This window comes from Platichthys flesus, chromosome 19 (genome assembly GCF_949316205.1).
Source record: "Platichthys flesus chromosome 19, fPlaFle2.1, whole genome shotgun sequence".
NCBI classification, from domain to species: Eukaryota; Metazoa; Chordata; class Actinopteri; order Pleuronectiformes; family Pleuronectidae; genus Platichthys; species Platichthys flesus.
Genome location: NC_084963.1, coordinates 1218413 through 1237726, shown reverse-complemented (window position 1 = coordinate 1237726; position 19314 = coordinate 1218413). Strand labels below are relative to the sequence as shown.

Sequence of the window (19314 nt, the reverse complement as noted above, 5' to 3'; positions counted from 1 at the left end):
ACTGCAACGGTTGTAACCTGCCCTGCTGAACAGTTGTGTAACCACGGTCCAGAGTGACTCTCCTGCTGCAGTGCACTGATTTAAAACAATACTGACGAGAGTTGAAAGGAAGAAAATAAACTGCAGAAGTTTGCAAGTCACTTCAGAACCATGTGTCAGATCCACTCACACAGATGAAATTGAAAGACACTAAACATTTCATTGTAATTTCCCCGATTTCCTTTGTGCTCACCAACAAGAGAAGAAGAAAAGATGTCACTTACCCGGCGGAGGAGCTCGGTTGTGTTGCATTTTAGCAGCTGAGATGAGAACAGGCAGCAGGAAGGTTTAACCAGCATTGAAGTCTGTGGTAGAACGTAGAACGTGGTATAGAGCTGGTTCCTCCCAATGGGCAGGGCCACTTCACACTTCCATGGTGAGCTGTTGGTCATTGCCCGAAGGCCGAGCAGAGAGAAAGATGGGTCTCCGGTTGTCGATCCCTGCAGGTGAAGTTTTCAACATTCCTCGTTTGCAGCTTCTTCCAGTCGATGTTTACGATGCTCTCAGTTATATATTTTTTTATTCTGCCTGAAACGTTGTTCTCGACTGATTCCAACAGGACCGTGTTTTTGTCTGTTGCAGGTCCTGACCTCAGGATGGTGATGATTGGGAAAACTGGAGTTGGTAAAAGTGCCGTGGGTAACACCATCGTGGGCAGAAAGGTCTTTTTGTCTTGTGCGAGTGCTCAGTCTGTGACGGAGACCTGCGCCAAGGAACGTGCCAGAGGTGTCAGAAAGATCCATGTGGTGGACACGCCCGGGATTCTGGACACGTCTAAATCTGCAGATAGCATCAAGAAAGAAATCGTTAAATGCATCAAGGTGTCCTCTCCCGGGCCTCACGTCTTCCTGCTGGTTTTGCAGATCGGCAGGTTCACCAAAGAAGAAGAAAACTGCGTGGAAGCCCTGGAGCAGATCTTCGGCCCCGAGGCGTCCGGGTACATGCTGGTTCTGTTCACGAGAGGCGACGAGCTGCGGGGAAGAACCATCCAGGAGTACGTGCTGACCGGACATCCCAAACTCCGAGAGCTGATAAACAGATGTGGGAACAGGTACCACGTCTTCAACAACAAGATAAGAACCAACAAAACCCAGGTGGTGAAGCTGCTCAGGAAGGTGGATGACATGGTGGCAGCGAACGGGGGGTCGTACTTCAGCGACGACATGTATGAGGAGGTGAAGCAGTGGCAGCAGCAGCAGAAGGAGAACAAGGTCGCAGCGGCCCAGGAGGTTCAAAACTTCTCCTTCATGGCCGAGCTGATGCAGAAGGTCCTTCAGTTCCAGGCCATACTAGCTGCTCAGGAGAACAACCTGACCCAGCCCAGCTTCTCCCTCAACGTGAGGCCTCCGATGTGAATCAGCCTCCAGCTCCTCGGCAGCTTCTCCTCATCTGACACAGAACGGCTGCAAACTTTCCAACTGAACTTTCAGTGCAACCAGAAACAAACATCTGCCTGAGTTCATGAATGTAACGTTTCTCTGAGGAGCAGCTCACAGCTCCTGCTCTTCTTGACTTGTCCTTGAATGACGGTAGCACTGTATGTTGCATGTTTCATGTGTTTGACGTGTTTATCTGTCACACTGTTTTGGCTTAGTTGCCTCTGAAGGTAAATAAAAGCAGTGTCTTGTTCCCTGAGTGTCTTTTTCCATCTGAGCTGCACAACACAGATTTAAAACTTACATTTATTCACTCATTCATATCCAGTTATTTCAATACTTGTTTTTTGTAATCCCCCAAAATCAGGAGATTTTCCCAGATAACGACACCGATGTTATTTAACATCTTCTTCCTCTTACTGGCATCCTGGTCAGACAGGTTCTTCAGTTGCTTTATCAGAAATGTCATCAAGGTCAAGCCTGGCATCATTTCTGCCTCCGAGCAATTAAAATAAAAAAAGGCTGGAGAGTGAACCTGTAACGACCTCTGAGACAACGTGTTGTGTTTCCATTGTTCACTTCTTTATCCTGCGTTGATTCAGATGAAGCCGTGCAACGTGACCCGTTGATGCTTCTGACAATAAACTTCTGTTTCTGAAACCGCGTCTGAATTCTTACAGCAGATGAAAACTGGGAGGAAGCTTGACCTCAGAGACGTCAGTGGGTTCGGAGACGTCTTTAAGATGCCTGAGATGTGAGGAAGTGCCAAGTCGGGAGCAGCTCAGGTTCTTTGAGACTCTTGGTGGAATCTAATCTCTGATCAAAAACACCTGTCGCCAGCCACAGGAATGTGACACAGACGTGAACCTGTGTGAAACCGCTGCTGCTGTGAGGACGCAGGTCGAAGGTCACACTCTGCAAACTGTGGAAGATCCGTGTAAAAATGCTCTTTAATGAAAAACATTCAAAGAAAAGGATCCGTCTCTCTGTTCAGTTTCTACCTCATCAATTAAAAAAGGCTGATTAGAAAACTCCTCCCTCTTTCATCACTGTGACTTCAAAAAGACGAAAGTGGTCACATCAGAGGAAAAGACTGAATTCACCAAAATAACAGACGTGTTGATTTCCAGCTTCAGTGTTTTGTTTACTTTCTCTTTCCTCGCCTGCAGAGCACGAGGACGTTTTTCTCCTGGAGCCACGAACCATCACATTCTGACATTCAGGAGCTTTTCTTATTAATGAATGAAGAACCTGCCGGGCGACAGTTTACTGAAACAGGAGGAGGTTTTAAAATAATGATTCTGAGTCTGGGAACATTCGTGATTTGAAGCGATGAGAAGTTCCTGTAATTGACAGAAGTGAATGCGATGCCAACAGACCTGAAAAATACAACTCACAGATCCGAATGAAGACAGAAAATGTATTTGATTGTAAAATAAAAAAATAAATGTTATTCCCAAATTGATACAAATCCACCGGAGATGTGATTTAAATAATTCTTCGGCATTTCTGTTGCTCTACATCACTTGTTGTTATCAGGAAGATGAAAAGTTAATAATTGAGCCACATGTTTCTTTCTGTGAGGACTTTGGATGAGTTCAGTTATTTACCTTCGCTAAGGACATTGTGTGTTTGTTTGTTTGCAGCGTCGCTAAGGACATTGTGTGTTTGTTTGTTTGCAGCGTTACACAAAAACTACTCAAGCCATTTCCTCATAGACTTCTATAGAAACAACTGATGGAGTCGCCTTCTGCTGGTCATTACACAGGCACCAGTGATATTTCCATGAAGGCTTCACTTTCCCTCACCCAGAGTCTGTGTCTAACTCGTCAACTGTGCAATAACAATAACATAATAATAACAATAATAACAATAATAATAATGAACTGGATTAAAACCGCTGAGGGACACTACTTGTCGAGTGCTGAGTCTCTTGTAGAACACAGCAGCTCATGTTTCTGTGATAGTGAACAATCTGTACATGTTGTTTTCAAACTGTGACAAACTGAACATTCACCCACGTGCTTCCTGACTTATCACCAGTTTGTGTGCTTCCAGGTTGTAAACACGTTGTGTGTTTGTGTTGGTTTTATGTTGTGGGGTCCAGTGATCGTGTCACACATGAGAAAAGAGAACATGATGCACACAAACTATTTTTACGGTCACCATATGTTGTCGGTCTGTCCGTCGATCACAGTTACGTGTGCAGATCGTTTTTCATTCCATTTCTTTAAGGAAGTTAATGACTCACAAACAGTTTCTCTAAAGAGGCTGTGAAGGAGACGATAGATCTGAATTTCAAATTGTGTAACAGCGTTTTGTCTTCATCTCATTTTTAGTTAAGTTGACATAAAGTCTTTGTTAGTGTGTTGTCACGTATTCCGTCATGTTACTGGCCCCGGCTGCATGTGTCACTCATTTGTGTCTTACTGTTCACGCAGCTGACATTCCCAGCATGCAGTTCTGCACAGCTCTCTGTACACAGTGAGGCGGATGTTTATTTAAACCTCAAATTAGACAAAACATGAGACGATCAAATTCAGGAGGAAGAGCAGCTGTGACACCGAGTCAACTCAAACCTCCTGTGGGAAATAATTCAGTAATGATGCCCTGGAGGAAATTATATATATATATATTTGAAACAGTGTAGAAAGTTTCTCTGTGGAACATTGAACGAGACGTTTTCATCTGACCCAGAGTCAGAGGGAGAGCAGAGGTTTGACCTGGATTCTCAAAGTGGGTACAGACCCTGGATCTGGAGCAGAACTGAGTACTGAACATTCAGTTCCCACAGACTCAGTGTAAAGATGGCCGACGCATCTCCAACTCCTAAAGACCTCGATGTTCACGCTGCCGGCGAGTGATCAGGAGCCGCAGCGTTGAGGTCGTGCTCGACCAATCACAAGCCAGTCTCAGCTGTCAATCGTGATGTTTCACCTGTTTAAATATCATCTAATAACCAATTAAAACACAGAATGTGATAAGAACCACCTGAAACCATCTTGCAGGAACATTTAACATCTGTCAGCTTGTTTAGTTTGGTCCACGTCCCATCTGCTGACATGGAAGAGGGGGGTTAGGGTTAGCCCTAACCACCAGGGGGCGATCAGGGAGAGGCGGTGAACCCGTGGCAGAAACTTGGACTATGGGCAGAAAAGGTCTCTGGTTCGACAGAGAAACAACAAAAGATGAACCTGGATTGATCTGTCCAAAAATCCAAGAGGATTCTCCCTAGTCTGTCTAGTGCCCCTGAGCAAGGCACCTTACTCCCCCAACATCTGCTCCCTGTGCGCCGTACATGTCGCTCACTGCTCTGTGTGTCCTGCACCAGATGGGTGAAAAGCAGAGGTTACATTCCCCTACCTGCATGAGTGTGCATGTGTTTGGGACTAATAAATGGATCTTAATCTATTTTAATCAAGAGGCTTTGGCTTCACTGTTGGGAGCCGTCATGTCATCCATTTGGATTTACAGTTCATGGTTCCCAGTGCATTTATAACTCACTGTTTGAGTCTCTCACCTCTTTGTGCTGCTGTTAATTCAGTTTCTAAAACCCAGGTTCAGGGACTTTCAGTTCACAGATTAAAAATCTAAGCTTTGTTTCTTACAGTCATATGTTCAATGCTTGGCTGAAGCTCTCGGGTCGTTGGCACCGATAATGTTACAGCATGTACAGAATGTGTAGGAGGGTGTTATCTATATGCAGCCCCCAGCCCCCCCCCCCAACCTATAGCATGTTAAAGCCACTCGGAGCTGTCGTACTTAAGAGCTGAAGCGTCTGCAGCGTCTCCTCATTCACCATCCAGACCATAAGGTGCATCAGAGACTCATTTTACTATCTGCACCCAAACGGAGCATCTGCACATATGTTGATGTTATATAATATATGTTTTTTATTGTAGTAAAACTCTTTTCCTCTGTGTTGACAGGGGGTTTGAAGCCGTGTGACGATGTCGACTGAGAGGAACCTCGAGGTGGTCGCCTGCGACGCCAGCATCATGAAGAGCGTGTGGGAGATCCGAGCTCGAGAGCTGGACCAGAAGAAGCAGCAGGAGCAGGAGCGGATGGAGAAGAGCGCCCTGTCCTCGTAAGACTGTGTGTCTGTCTGTGTGCACCATGTCCGACTCATGACTAGTTAGAATTTGAATTTATTGGATGGAGGATGTAGTAGAGTGTCCGGAAATGTGTGAGGAGAGTTTGGTATTTTTGATAAACATTTATTCTAGGTCATAATTTAGTCAATTTTTTCAGCGACACAGGAACAACGTTTTTGATTCATCCAATATTTTATATTTACATTTATCATGACACCATCTTTAAACTGACCTGATGAACTCATTTCTTCAGGTCTTATATATGACTGACCTGTAACTTATTACACTTCACATTAACTGTTTCTATAATATTCTCTTATGATCCATCTTAAGAATTGGATGCACACAAAAAAAAACACATGTTGATCTCTTTAAAAAAACTAAACCTCTACTCAATAAATCAACAGAAAGATTTTAGTTCAGATGAGTGCGTTGACACTTGACTGGTACTTTCCGTCAGTAGCTGCCGGGTGTGGTTGTTTTAAGGTTGAAGGAAGTGAAGCGTTCGCGAGCTTCTGCAGCGACCGGTGATTAACGGCTGATGGACTCAGATATAATACAGGGAACATTTTATTCTGATGACAAATTAGATCAATGCTTTGAGGAATGTTGGAAATTAAAGAACTCTGATGAGTCCACACCCTGAAACCAGAAAATGTAAACCTGAACGGTGACACAGGTTTGATTCCCTTCTGGAGTTCTAACTACTCCATATTTTAAAGTATCACTATGTAACTTTACTAAGCAGCAGCGCCCTCTGCTGTTGATTAACTCTGTTGAACTCCGTGTCCGAGGGATAAAGTTATTTTCTGTGGAGAATTAGTCTATCAATGTGTTTGTATATATATAAATACTATATATATTTTGAAGCTGCTATTTATAGTGACAGGATTAAAGGTTTCTCATGTTGGACACCCGACAGCTTCCAACCACTGTCCCCAGTAGGAGCTTCAATCTTACCAGTTTCTTCTTCTTATCTTGGTTAAATATAAGTCCTTACCAGTGACACAATCATTTTTACTTCCAAGGAACATAACTGTGCATTCCTCAGGTTTTAAATATCTGGGATCCCCCTCCAGTATGACATGTATACAGCATGTTCCCCTTTGTGACACGCACTTGACATCATATCTTTTAAACCCTGTGATGATGCACGACTCTTAGTATAAACAGTATAGCTGCCCCCTCACCTCTGAACCACAGGGTATTAATACACCGTACATGCTGTAACCCAGCAGAAGTATTACATAACCCAGCATGATGAAGTCTGAGGGTGTGACCGGCTCCTGAAAGCTGAGACAGATCTCCCTCTCGCAGTGGCCCAACCTGTAGGTGGTGGTGTGGCTCCATCAGTTTGGACTCACTTTCCCATCATACCCCATATACTGTACCAATATTCATGTAGTGCTTTGACATGATATTCACTACATCCGTTACATGTTAGCCACCATGAAATATTTACGGAAGTCAATGTGAGATAAAGATCTTGTGTCTTCCTATTGACTGAAGCTTTTTTCCTGTACGTTTGTTTCCACAGTATTAACGAGGAGTGGGCCGGTCGCTTGAGAGCCAGACAGGGAATCTCCAAACGGGTGGAAAGGAAAATCCAACCCGTTGACACTCAAATAGACAATGAGAGTTTCTGGAAGGGCAAGAAACCTGCGGCTCAGCCTCCGCTGCCCCGTGGTGCAGGGCCGGGATCCTTTGGTCGACCAGGAGCCCAGAGCAGAGGCTTCTCCTCTCAAACGCCAAGCCACAAGAACAAAAAGGGGCAGGACAAGAATTTCAACAGGTTGCAGGCCCTCATGTTCATCAGCCAGACTCAACCTTCATCCATGATGTGGGGAAAGTCATGGAAGTACAACAAATCTTTGCCACCTCCAGCAGAGGATCCATCCGACTGGGGTCAGTGCTGGATGTTGGCGACCCAGCAGCCTCACTCTGAAGCAGACCAGCCTCGGCCAAACGGGCCCAACATGAAGGACCCTCCCAGTCTTCATCTGTGGAACAAGCCCGACCACAGGCTGATGGAGACACAAGAGCTAGGCTTGAGTCTGCCTGCTGAGAAGTGGCAGAGTTCCTGGAGGAAATCAAACCCAAACAATAAGAAAGATCCATCTTCCGTGAATGAAGAGAACGTCAGCAGATACGGTTTCTTCACCATGTTGCTGGAGAGTCAGCACCATGACCGAACCCCCTGCTTGGAGTGGAGTGATTCATGGAGATCCACCAGGGCAGCGAGTCAGGAGGAGCATCATCCAGATGAAGCTTTGATAAAGGAGTCCGTTATGAACAAGCAAGATAGGAAATGTGAGGTAAGTTCCATGTGGGAGGAATGTTGGAGGATGTCCAACCTTCATGGCTGCAACAAATCTGAGCCTCAAAGTGAAAGATCTCTCAGTCCAGAGTGGGAGAATTCATGGAGAGCTGCTACAGTTCTCTACAACAACCAGGATAACTCAGATCGCTCTCTGAGACCAGATGACAATGATTCCTCCTCCTTCCAGCAGAAACAGTCTTTCCTTCATAAAACCAGGCTTGAGTCCAGTGAGCATAAGCACAAAGATCTGTACCTGCAGCTCTACAACGAATTCAACGCTCTCTCTGAGTGGAGCAAGTCATGGCAGGTGACGAAAAACAACTCACAACCCTGTGAAGAGATTGAGAAGGTTCTAAGGGCCCTGTCACCTAAGATGGAGACCACTCAGAAGACTCAGAAGATGGAGAAGTGTTCACCATCAGAGGAAGCAGACCCATACTATGAACAACTGAAACATGACGTCATACACCGGTCGAAGAGAGAATTCACCCAATCTCAGCTGGAGTCTCTGAGATCGGTGGAACATTTCTCCTTCTCCTCAAACTGGATGGACTCCTGGAAAACACTGAAACATAGAATGAGGGAGGAAAGAAGAAGAAGAACGAGGCCTGACCCCATGAGGCCTTTCAGGGAGTCAGAGGACAGAGACACAAGGTCCACTGCCTCAGAATGGAAAGACTCATGGAAATACCGATCTCAGCCTCTGCAACAGGAGCCTGAACTCTGGCAGGGAGGTTGGTCCACCACACCCCAAGTCCGAGTCGATCGGCTAAGGTACCAGCACCACTTTGAGCCTGTGGATTTCCCAAAGAATGGACCAACTGCAGAGCATAGCTGGGGACAATCGTGGAGGTCCACAAGGCGCCAACCTTGGCAAGGTCATGCACAACCCAGCCAAGGAAGTTCAAGTGCAGCCTCCAACCTTCCCAGCAGTTCACAGGCTCAGAGGAGGTCTCATGGGTCAAGTTCTGACTGGCAGGCATCCTGGATGGTCTCAGACAGCCAGTTTCACCATGACACACCCTCACTCATCCAGTGGAGGGAGGCCTGGAGGTGTTCAGCCTTCCACACAGACACCGGGACTGAGCAGGGTTCTACAGAGAACTGCGTGGATGAAGTGATGGAGATCCAACCCATGAAAGAGAAGATGTCCTTGCAGACGGCTGAAGCTAAAATGAGCTGGACGTTAGACGACAAGATGTTCAGGGCAAGATACCCTGAGAAAGAGTGGAGCACATCATGGAGAGCTGAGTCACTTCTGAACCATCAAACCAGTTATCATCGATCTTCAGGACAACCTGGGAAAGGTCTGTGCAACACAACTCAGCAGCAGCAAGCCACTGCTGGCGAGGATGGATCCAAGTGGGGAAGCTGCTTCAGACTGGCCAACCCGATGCCCCTCGTGGAGAAGCCTTGGTTGGAATCCTCTCCCAACCCGTGTCACCACACAGTTTTGTGGTCAAGAGGAAATAATGCACAAAACAAGATCTACACTAACTTAAACAACAGCCCTACGATGTACAGGCTGTGGAGAAGCTCCTTTCTGTTGCTGCAGGAGCCCATCGCACAGATCAAACACAAAAGCAAGTCAGAGGAGCTCGCTGACCCGAGGGTGATCATAACGAAGAAGATCCAAACAAGAAGGCATTTGTTCTCCAACATGGAAAAAGAGAAACAATCAGAGAAGAAGTGCCCAGGAGGCCACCTCATCGGCAAAACCCAACCTCGTCCCAAGAAAGTCCCGGCTTCAGAAAAGAAAGGGAAGTTGGTGGCTGAGACCAAAGACAAGTTCTATGAAGGCTGGACCGAGTCCTGGAGGTCCCTGGACCTGCCCGGTGGTCTGAGAGAGCAGATGCCAATGAAGTCGCCCTCGGGTTGGGCCGAGTCGTGGAAGTTTCTCCTTCCCCTCTACCAGACCACGAGTGGCTCCAAAGCCAAGTAGAAGTCCTGCATGTTTCAGCTCAGATGAATCAGACTGAGCATTTTCTTTAAACTTCATTTAACAGACCGAGCATGTCAATAAAGAACATTTTAACAGAACTTGTTTTTCTTTTGCCAAATGCATTAATTACAAACTTGTCTCTGATTTATTATACTCGATTTATTTCCTGAATTACTGAAATTATTTCATTCGATTCCATTTTATTAGTTTGGCACCAAATCATAATTCACATTGTCTCAAGCTTCTTTACACCGAAGCTGAAACTGCAGTAAATCTGTGAGACGTCTCCGAACCTATGAAATCAAGATGAAGGAGCTGAACCAATGATACTGGAAAACAACTATTTCTTCACACATGATAAATAAAGCTTGAAGGGTCAACGTGACTCATCACAATAAAGGGTCTGGATCTCATGTCAACACTTCCTGGTTCCTTTGTGTTCTCTGACCTGAATTCTCCTTTGCTTCTGGTGTCTGGAGATGTTTGATGAGCCACAGGTGTGAATGCGACTCAGTGAACCTTCTGGAACGTGGTTGAGCTGCTGCTGTTCTCTTCTCTGTGAGATCACCTGTAACAGGATCCTCAGGAAAGTGCCACCAGGCAGATCTCCACCAGGCTCCACTGCTATTTATACACCACCAGCTTTGGGTCAAACTACAGGTCTGCTCTGAGACCATGTTGCTCAAATAAGACAACATGATTCTGAAGATTTGGAGAATGTAGCATAAGCGTTGGTTTCAAACCTGTGAAATTGTACAATTATCACAGCGCCCCCTGCAGCCACATGTTGGGATTCCTTCTGTTTGTCTCTGTGTCCGAGTGATGACGTGGTTTTCATATGTGGAAAAAGTCTATCGAAGTATTGTCCCACTGAACTGAATCACAACTGAACACAGGATATTACCCATGATCCTCTGCTTCCTGAACAAGAGGAGCAGCTGCGTTAACAAATCCACCAAACTCTGTTCAGAATTATTCATATTTAAAAGTTTCCTGCTGAATGTTGGAGATAAACTCTGACGTAACTGATTAGACGAGAGGGAAAGACGTTTATTTGTCAATCAAGTCATTTGACAACAAAGACAACAATTAAAACCCCACAAAGAGAAATTCCCACTTAGGTGAGACAACGTGAATTTCAGCATTTTGTTTAAATTGTGTGTCTGGGGATGTGATAAACACAAAGCTGTGATTTAAAGGTGAAACAGCTCCCTGGTGTTATGTGAACTGGGAGTGAGGCGGCTCCATGTGTTCACGTGAAACCTGAGAGATAACAAACCAACGATCAGAGGAGAGAAGTGGACTGAATATTCCAAAACTCAAAACGCTTCAAGTTCTTCACGCAATCGTTGATTCATTGATTATATATGTAGAGTGGAAAGAAGTTTAATAATAACAAAAAACTTTTATTATTTTATATACACTATTTATGTAGCACTTTTTAAAAACTAATTTACAAAGTGTTTTACAAGATGAAATTATGACAGCAATTTAGAATCTGTGTAAATATGCAGCTCTTAATCAAAAGAAGCAAAAACGAACAGAACAATATAAAATAAATAGGATAAGGGTTATTGTATAAAAGAGTTTGGTGTAGAAGGTCATATCCTCATCTCACACAGGGCAGAGGGGTGTGTTGATTGGTCATGTGTCACAGTGAAAGCACGTGACCTCATCACATGTTGCTTAGCGTGTGCGGCGGCTGAACGCTGCTGTAACCCTGAGCAACAGTCACTGATAGATGCTTTACATGCTTCCCTCTAATTGGCTGAGGGTCGTTACACTAATACATGTCCCTGCTGAGTTTCATCTTGCAGATTGAGTCCTGTTAGCTGGCAGCGCTGCTCTCTGATTGGCTCCGACGTGTTTACAGCTTTTCCCGCTTGTTTTTGTTGTTGCACCTGTTGAATAAAGATCAACATTCGTTTATTTCGTGTCACTTCCCTGCGTCTCCACACGGCCGCTGTCCTCGTGTGTGGCTTCACCCCCCACTCTAAATTTAGAGCTGCAGCTCTGGTTCTGTCAACGTATAATGTAAAAATAGCAAAGAGGGGAAACCTGCTCAGCACAGAGCAGATCTACAGAGCAGCCCAGTGCACGCTGGTAAACACAGAGACACACAGACAGACGTGGAGACAGGTGTAGAGATAGAGACAGAGGACACGTACTGGACCTCACCTTGACGTGTGCTGTGATTGGACACATAAGGGGACGTGAACAGTGAGACAGACAGGGACATCAGGTAAGTAATTTTCCTTTATGATAGTTTGTGTTTGAGTGAAGCAGCGTATGGATTGGTTCTGTCTTCACCTTTTTAAAGAGCAAGTGTTTGATCTGAGCTGCAGAGCGACCACAGCCAGGGTCATGTGACTGAACAGGGCGGAGCCTAGACACCTGAACCTGTGAAGAACTGAGTCACAGTCGAGACAGATTCAAGTCCGAGACGTTTATATCACACAGACAGTCACGTGGTGGGTTTTTAAATTATAATAGAGGATTTCAGTCCTGATATTAAAGGGTTTGATATTTGTTGAAAGTTTTCCGTCTGTTGTAAAATGTTCTGACCTTTAACATGAGTATAAAACAATAGTTTAAACATATTTATTTTGTGCTGCAGCTCTGAATTCATCATGATGTTGTTTTAAAGACTTTCTCTCAGCGTCTCTGAGTCACAGCACGAAACCGAGGAGTGAATTTACGTCTCATCGTTTCCTCACAATGTCTTCACAGAGAAAACAGCTGTTGGCTGTTGAAGACGTCTGACAAGTGGATTCTTCTCTAAATGAAATGAGTCCACTTCAAAAATATCTTTGTTGTTGTTGTTGTGACATCATGTCATCTTACATCTTTTCAGAAATGACTTGACAAACACAAACCAAATCTGGAGCATTGCTCCGTCTGCAAGTCGACGTCTGACGGATTTGAACGAGCAGAAATAGACTGGAGTGTGAAATTCTCATTTATATTTGCACATTCATGTCTGAGTCTGCTCTCAGTTTTCTACGTGTGTTTGGCAGCAGAGCTCAGAGATCATATGAGGAAGATGCTCCACAGCCGTGGCTCTGAATGTGATGAGAACAGTGATTATAAAGAGTCGGGATTATCATCATTTGTTCTAATGACCCTAATATCAGCTCTGATCATTTGCTCCTATCCTCCTATCCTGCTCATGATTCTGTTCCTCGTGTTCGAATCTCATTCTGCTCTTCTGTTAAATAAAATCGCAGACTCAGTAGTGATCAGATTATGGTTTGTGTGTTCTCTGAACTTTTCTTGTAAACTCTCACAGTTCATGTTCTTTGGAAAGACTTGTTGTGTTACAGGAAACTCAAAATATCACATTGTTTCCCAACAAATTCTGTGTTGCTCCTCTCCCTGGATTCCTAATCTGTAGGCTGATGATTCTGTTTATTTTTGTGTGTGTGTGTGTGTCTGTCGGTCTGTGTATGTGTGTTATCAGGATGTTGTCCAAAAAAGAGGAGAAGAGGTCTTTCGGCAACGGGCGTCTGAGGGACAAATGGGAGCAGAGAGCGCAGAGCGAGGCCGACCAGTGCAAACAAGAGTCTGACTGGAAGGAGAAGAGTTCCCTCAAAGTGTGAGAGTAAATCCTCATATCCATGAGACAGAGAGAAAAGATTAAGCATCTTGGTATAAAGTACAGACCTTGAAAATATAAAATAAAGCATAAAACCGTCCAAATAAATAATAATTCTACAATAAACAACCATCTGAACAGATTAGAGAAGATGTTGGGAAAGAACATGTAAACTTTGCTCCATTATAAAACACTGTTGTTGTATTTTAAAATCCAGTAAACCTGTTTTGTTTGCACAGACTTTTCTCCAAGTGGACTTATCACTGGTCTGTCACCAATGGAGACCAGGCCCAAGGGGATATGTCCGACTTCAGGAAACTCGCCAGCCGTGCAGGCGAAGCCGACGCAAACAAGCCGAAGATCAGATTCAAGGTCGTTCCTCCTCCTCCCAAATCCAAACCTGAGCCACGTCCGCCCGCGCCTCCGCCCGGGAGGAGGTCGTCTCCCAAACTTCACAGGCCGAAGCGCAGAGTGGAGGTGGACGTGTTCGGCCTGTGTTGGAAAGATTCCTGGAAGAGTCTGAAGCCTCCGAAGTATCTTTACCTGAGGGACAAGGAGAGAAGAACCAGAGTCCAAGGCTTCACAGCCATAGAGGTGACGAACAACAGGATGTACAAACAGGAAGTGAGCCGATCAGAGCAGGAAGTGACGCCACCTGCTGAGGAATGGAGTCACTCGTGGAAACAGGTACTGAGAAAAGAGAGAAGACTTCACTCACACTCGTTGAATCGAATCCATTCTGATTGATTTTTTATTTGAATTGTCATCGTAGCAAGTGAGGAAGAGGAAACATCTTCGTCCAGCTGTTTGACCGATGAGCCTCTTGTTAACCTTCGTCCCTCTCGTTTCCAGGTGAAGTGTCCGGAGCCGTCCGAGCGTCCCGAGCAGAGACCTTTCCAGTGGGAGGTTCTGCTTGATAGAAGTTTAGTTGTGAAAGATAAAGTAGAAGTGTTTTCTCTTCCTGTCTGGGCCGGAACGTGGAAGATCATGAACTTTGCGTTCAGACAACAGAAGCCGAGCTGGGATTGTGTTTGGCCTGATTACCCACAATCCCCCAGTGACAAGCTGGAGGCGCTGCAGCAGTTTGAGCAGCAGGTGGGAACCAACACACTTTGTACTGGTCTTACTTTGCTCTTTCAATTTGATGTTGATAAAAACATTTGTTTAATGGTCGAACAGAAGGAGCCCTCAGACTGGGAGGAGTCCTGGAAACTGTCCGGGGCAGAACTGAAAGCTGAAGATGAAGATGATGAAGATGTTGAAGATGACGAAGAAGACGAGGATGATGAAGATGACGAAGAAGACGAAGAAGACGAAGAAGATGAAGAAGATGAAGAAGATGAAGAAGATGAAGAAGTTGAAGAAGATGAAGAAGATGAAGATAATGATGAGACGTTAACTGGGATGTCCCGGAGGGACGACGCCTCCCTGATGATGAAGATACATGACTTCTTCCTGCCTGGGTGGAGCGACTCCTGGCTGTTCTCTGCAGCTCCACTAGGGGACGACGAGGAGCGTGAGAAGAGCTGGAGCTCCTGCTGGGGATACAGACAGCAGATCAGGTGGGTGTGGCCGAGAACTATCCATCTATCTATCTATCCATCCATCCATCCATCTATCTATCTATCTATCTATCTATCTATCTATCTATCTTAGAAGTTGAAAAAGAAACGTGTCACCGCCCCCTGGTGGAGACCCTGTTCTATTTCAGTTTGTATATAACTGTTCATCGAGGTGCTGAGACTGAAACCCAGTCTCCATCCACAGGTGGTGCACAGCTTCACTGGCGTCTCATCAGCGACACAGCGACATGATGAGGAGGAGGCGAAGAACCAAGAACCTCCTCCTCACCTCACGGCTGGACGACGGCATCGCAGACAGTGAAGAGTGGACGGAGGCCTGGAGAACTCTGAAAGGATGGATCCAACCAGAGGAGGAAGAACTGGAGGAGGAGGAGGAAGAGGAGGAGGAAGTGGAGGAGGAAGGAGTGAACAGTGTGGAGGATGTAAAAGAAGATGAGGAGGAGAGAGATGTCAACGAAATCGAGGAAAAAGAAGAAGAAAAGGAGGAAGAGATGGAAGATGAAGACGAGAATGAGGGAGTAGAAGAGGTGGAGAAGAAAATACAGGAGGGGGAGGATGAAGACGTTGATGGGGAAGATAAGGAAATAAACAAAGGAAAGGATGAAGAGGAGGATGAAGAAGTTCACGAGGAGGAGAAGGAAATATTCAAAGAAGGTAAGGATGAAGAAGAGGAAGAAGTTGACAAGGAGGACATGGAAATTAAGAAAGGAAATGAGGAAGAGGAGGAGGAAGATGAAGAAGAAGAGAAGGAAATAAACAAAGGAAAGCAGGAAGAGGAGGAGGAAGATGAAGAAGAGGAGGACAAGGAAATAATCAAAGGAAAGAAGGAAGACGAAGAGGAAGAAGTTGACGAGGAGGACAAGGAAATTAAGAAAGGAAAGGAGGAAGAAGAGGAGGAAAATGAAGAAGAGGAGAAGGACAAGGAAATAAACAAAGGAAAGGAGGAAGAGGAGGAAGAAGACGAAGAAGAGGAAGACAAGGAAATAAATGATGGAAAGAAGGAAGACGAAGAGGACGAACTTGACGAGGAGGACAAGGAAATTACGAAAGGAAAGGAGGAGGAGGAAGATGAAGAAGAGGAAGAGGAGAAGGAGAAGGAAATAGACAAGGGAGAGGAGGAAGAGGAGGAGGAAGAGGAGGAGGAAGAAGTTGACAAGGAGGACAAGGATATAAACAAAGGAAAGGAGGAAGAGGAGGAGAAAGACGAAGAAGACGAGAAGGACAATGAAATAAACAAAATAAAGGAGGAAGAGGAGGAGGAAGACGAAGAAGAAGAAGAAGATGAAGAAATCGATGGAGAGAAGGACAAAAATGCAAATAAAGATGAAGAATTAAACAAGAAGGATGTGGACAATGAAATACAAAATGAGAAGGAGAAAACAGATGGAGAGGAGGATGATGATGAAGAGGAAGAAGTGGAGGAGGAGGAGGAAGAAGAAATAATAACAAATGAAAAACAAGAGGAGGGTGAAACTGAGAATGTGGAAAAAGATGTAGAGGAAGAGGACAAAGGTGATGATGAAGTAGATGAGAAGGAGGAAGACGAACTAAGCAAAGAACAGGAAGACAAGGATAAGGAAGAGGAGGAAGAGGAGGAAGAAGAAGAGGAGGATGAGGAGCAAGAGGAGGAGGAGGAAGATGACAAGCAACAGGTAAAAGATTTAAACAAGGAGGAGCTGGGTGGAGAAGCAGAGGAAGAAGAAGAAAATGAGGAAGATGAAGAGTCCGATGAGGAGGAGGTCAAAGCTGGTGAATTGAAAAAGGAAGAGGATGAAGAGGAGGAGGAGGAAGAGGAGGAGGAGGAGGAGGAGGAGGAGGAGGAAGAAGAAGAAGAAGAAGAAGAAGAAGAGAAAGAGGATGAGGAGGACAAAGATCAGGAGAAAGAAGGTGATGGAGAAGAGCGTGATGAAGAAGCGGAGGAGGAGGATGAAGAGGAAGACACTAAAGACGGGAATGAAGAAGCAGAGGAAGAAAAGAAGTTGTGTAAAGGAGTCGAACCGAAACTGGACGTCCCTCTGCATCTGCAGTTCCATAAGCTCCACGCCTCCTTCTCCTCCTGGAAGCAGTCATGTGTGGTGGCGGTGGCTCACAGAGGAGGAGATCTGAGTGAGGAGGAAGAGGAGGAGAAGGAGGAGGAAGAGGAGGAGTGGTGGGCTTGGAAAGAGTCATGGAGGATTTGCCGCTGGAAGAAGCCGGACGAGGACAAGGTGACGTGTTTCTCCACCGAACACCGGAGACACGTGGGTCTGATGCTCGAAGACGACGAGAGGATGAAGAGCGAATGGAGTCTCAGCTGGAAGATGAACAGGGCTGCACCGAAGGAGGAGGAAGATGAGGAAGAGGAGGAAGACGAGGAAGAAGAGGAAGAAGAAGAAAGTTGAAAACTTCAGTTTAAAATGGGTCTGAAACGTAAATTTGAAGCAACGAGTATCAGAAACTTTACCGAGGTACCGAGAATCCTACAGATTCAAAATCATGTTTTTGCTTTGAACCAAAGTTTGTAGATTTTTATTTTTCATAGTTCTGCTCTTATTGTGACATCATCGTCCTCCTCAGCGTCGGCTTCCTGTCAGGACGTCAGAAAATAACTCTTTCCATCAACTGTAAATAAAAATGGAGTCGGGGAAGTGACTGAAACCTGTATTCTCTCAAACGACCAGCAGGAGGCGTCTCCACGTTTTATACGTCAGTGTCTATTGAAAGCTATGAGACTGTGTGATTGACAGCTCGTACTGTCCAATGGGTGGAGTTAGCAGGTGTAGTTGGGCGTGCAGTCAGTCTCACTCAGGCTCCACCCCTGTTCCTCCAAATATGGTCACTTCTGGTTATTAAAAAACCAAGATGATGCTGAACTGAGAAGTCAGAACCGCTTGGATCATATAACTGCATCTGAGCGGGAAAGATCCAGATCCATCTGGTTACTGCATGAAAAACGCCACAAATAGTTGAAAATGAAATGGGAGCTGGAGTTACGCTGGACTCACGCGTGAACATTCTTTTAAATGGGTGTGTCCGATGTTCAGTGACGCTGCTGACATCATGACAACGATAGGTTTCAAGTCTGGGACGCACAACATGTCGCTGGTTTCAAATGTTACGTAAACGTTCGCACACGGAGCTCCTCCCCACGTGGTGGGAAAGTAGATCTGAATCAAGAGCATTAATCTGCTTACGTGCAAAATCAGTCACATTGTTTATTGTCTCAGTGTTTCCTCTGGAGTCCATTTTGTTTCTTACTTCTTTGTGGCTGATTCCCAACTGTCTAGAAATGCTAATGTTTGCTAACTAGCGTCATTGCTTAGCCAACAAATATTTCTTTCCTCTGTTTTCTTTGAAATAAAAGAAACATAAGATAAACTAAAGTTAGCATCTTTAAAAACTGACAGTCCGGGAAGATGAAGCCTCGGCGGCGTGATGATGAAGAAAACTGTGTAAAGTTAGTGAAGTTGCATTCCTACTGCTTTGTTGTAAAGATCATGTATAAATAAGGAATGTCACACTTGTGTTAAATTATAAAACCATAAACCAAATAGTCTGCCTGGTTTTTCATGTAACAAACTTTTAGCGTATTGTGTTTCACATTACATAAAGGAGTTGCCAGGCAGCAGCAGATGGTTCACAGGGATCAAAGAGAAACGGTGGTCTAGTGGTAACTGGAGGTTTTAGGGTTTATTTCTTGGCGTGGCAGGATGAAGTTAGCGTAGCTTAGCATAAAGACTGGGAGCAGAAGGTAAAAGACAAACTGGTACTGGTTTGTTAAAAACTGCTATTAAAAAAAAATACAAAAAAATAATTTTATCACATTTTATTTGTACAGCTAATATTCACAAATTACTATACGTCTCATAGATCTTAACAAGGGGCAACATCCTATGTTCTTAAATCTTAACAAGAGTATATGTTTATAGGCATGTACACACATACATGTGTTTGTGTCTGTTCCCTCTGGGGCCTGCAGGGGTCTCTGTTCCTCCTGCAGGTTTCCTGTGGTGCTCAGCCTCTCCCTCCTGCTGATGACTCTCCTGCTGTGTATTAGCATGAGACCAGACTTCATTGTGTTTCTGCACAAATCACAAAATACCCATTTCCACCTCAGCTCGTTCTGCAGCTCAGAGCCCCAGAGCTGGAGGGGGGAGGGAAGGGGGGGGGGGGCTCTGCTATCTGTTTACAATCCGGGAATAAAGTCTGAAGTTACCAACAAAAGTGAAATAAGTACAGATATATCAATCTCAGCAGTGGATCCTCTGGACCTGTCACTTAACGCTCAGGACTCATCATGATTCGCTGGATCTGAAAATGAATCAAAGTCAAAGCTGCTCTGACAAAGTTAGATGCAAAGAAAACAAAACTTTTAAAATGAGGTTT

At 45.0% G+C, this 19314-nt stretch overlaps 2 protein-coding genes across 3 annotated transcripts; both read left to right on the top strand.

The window, feature by feature from the left end:
• The first annotated feature begins 169 nt into the window (after nucleotides 1-169).
• zgc:113625 (uncharacterized protein LOC553227 homolog) lies at nucleotides 170-1625 on the top strand. Its single transcript, XM_062413076.1, has 2 exons — nucleotides 170-485; nucleotides 622-1625. The coding sequence occupies exons 1-2, from the start codon at nucleotides 413-415 to the stop codon at nucleotides 1392-1394; spliced, it is 846 nt and encodes a 281-aa protein (XP_062269060.1). The 5' UTR covers nucleotides 170-412; the 3' UTR covers nucleotides 1395-1625.
• Nucleotides 1626-11788: 10163 nt separating this feature from the next.
• On the top strand, nucleotides 11789-18479 carry LOC133974577 (golgin subfamily A member 6-like protein 25). 2 transcript variants are annotated; one of them, XM_062412196.1, is made up of 6 exons: nucleotides 11789-12013; nucleotides 13232-13366; nucleotides 13606-14053; nucleotides 14219-14461; nucleotides 14546-14928; nucleotides 15134-18479. In XM_062412196.1, the coding sequence occupies exons 2-6, from the start codon at nucleotides 13233-13235 to the stop codon at nucleotides 17328-17330; spliced, it is 3405 nt and encodes a 1134-aa protein (XP_062268180.1). In that variant the 5' UTR covers nucleotides 11789-12013; nucleotide 13232; the 3' UTR covers nucleotides 17331-18479. The 2 variants fall into 2 exon arrangements, with proteins under 2 accessions (XP_062268180.1, XP_062268181.1); XM_062412197.1 differs by lacking the exon at nucleotides 11789-12013 and adding an exon at nucleotides 12119-12242.
• The last annotated feature ends 835 nt before the right edge of the window (nucleotides 18480-19314 follow it).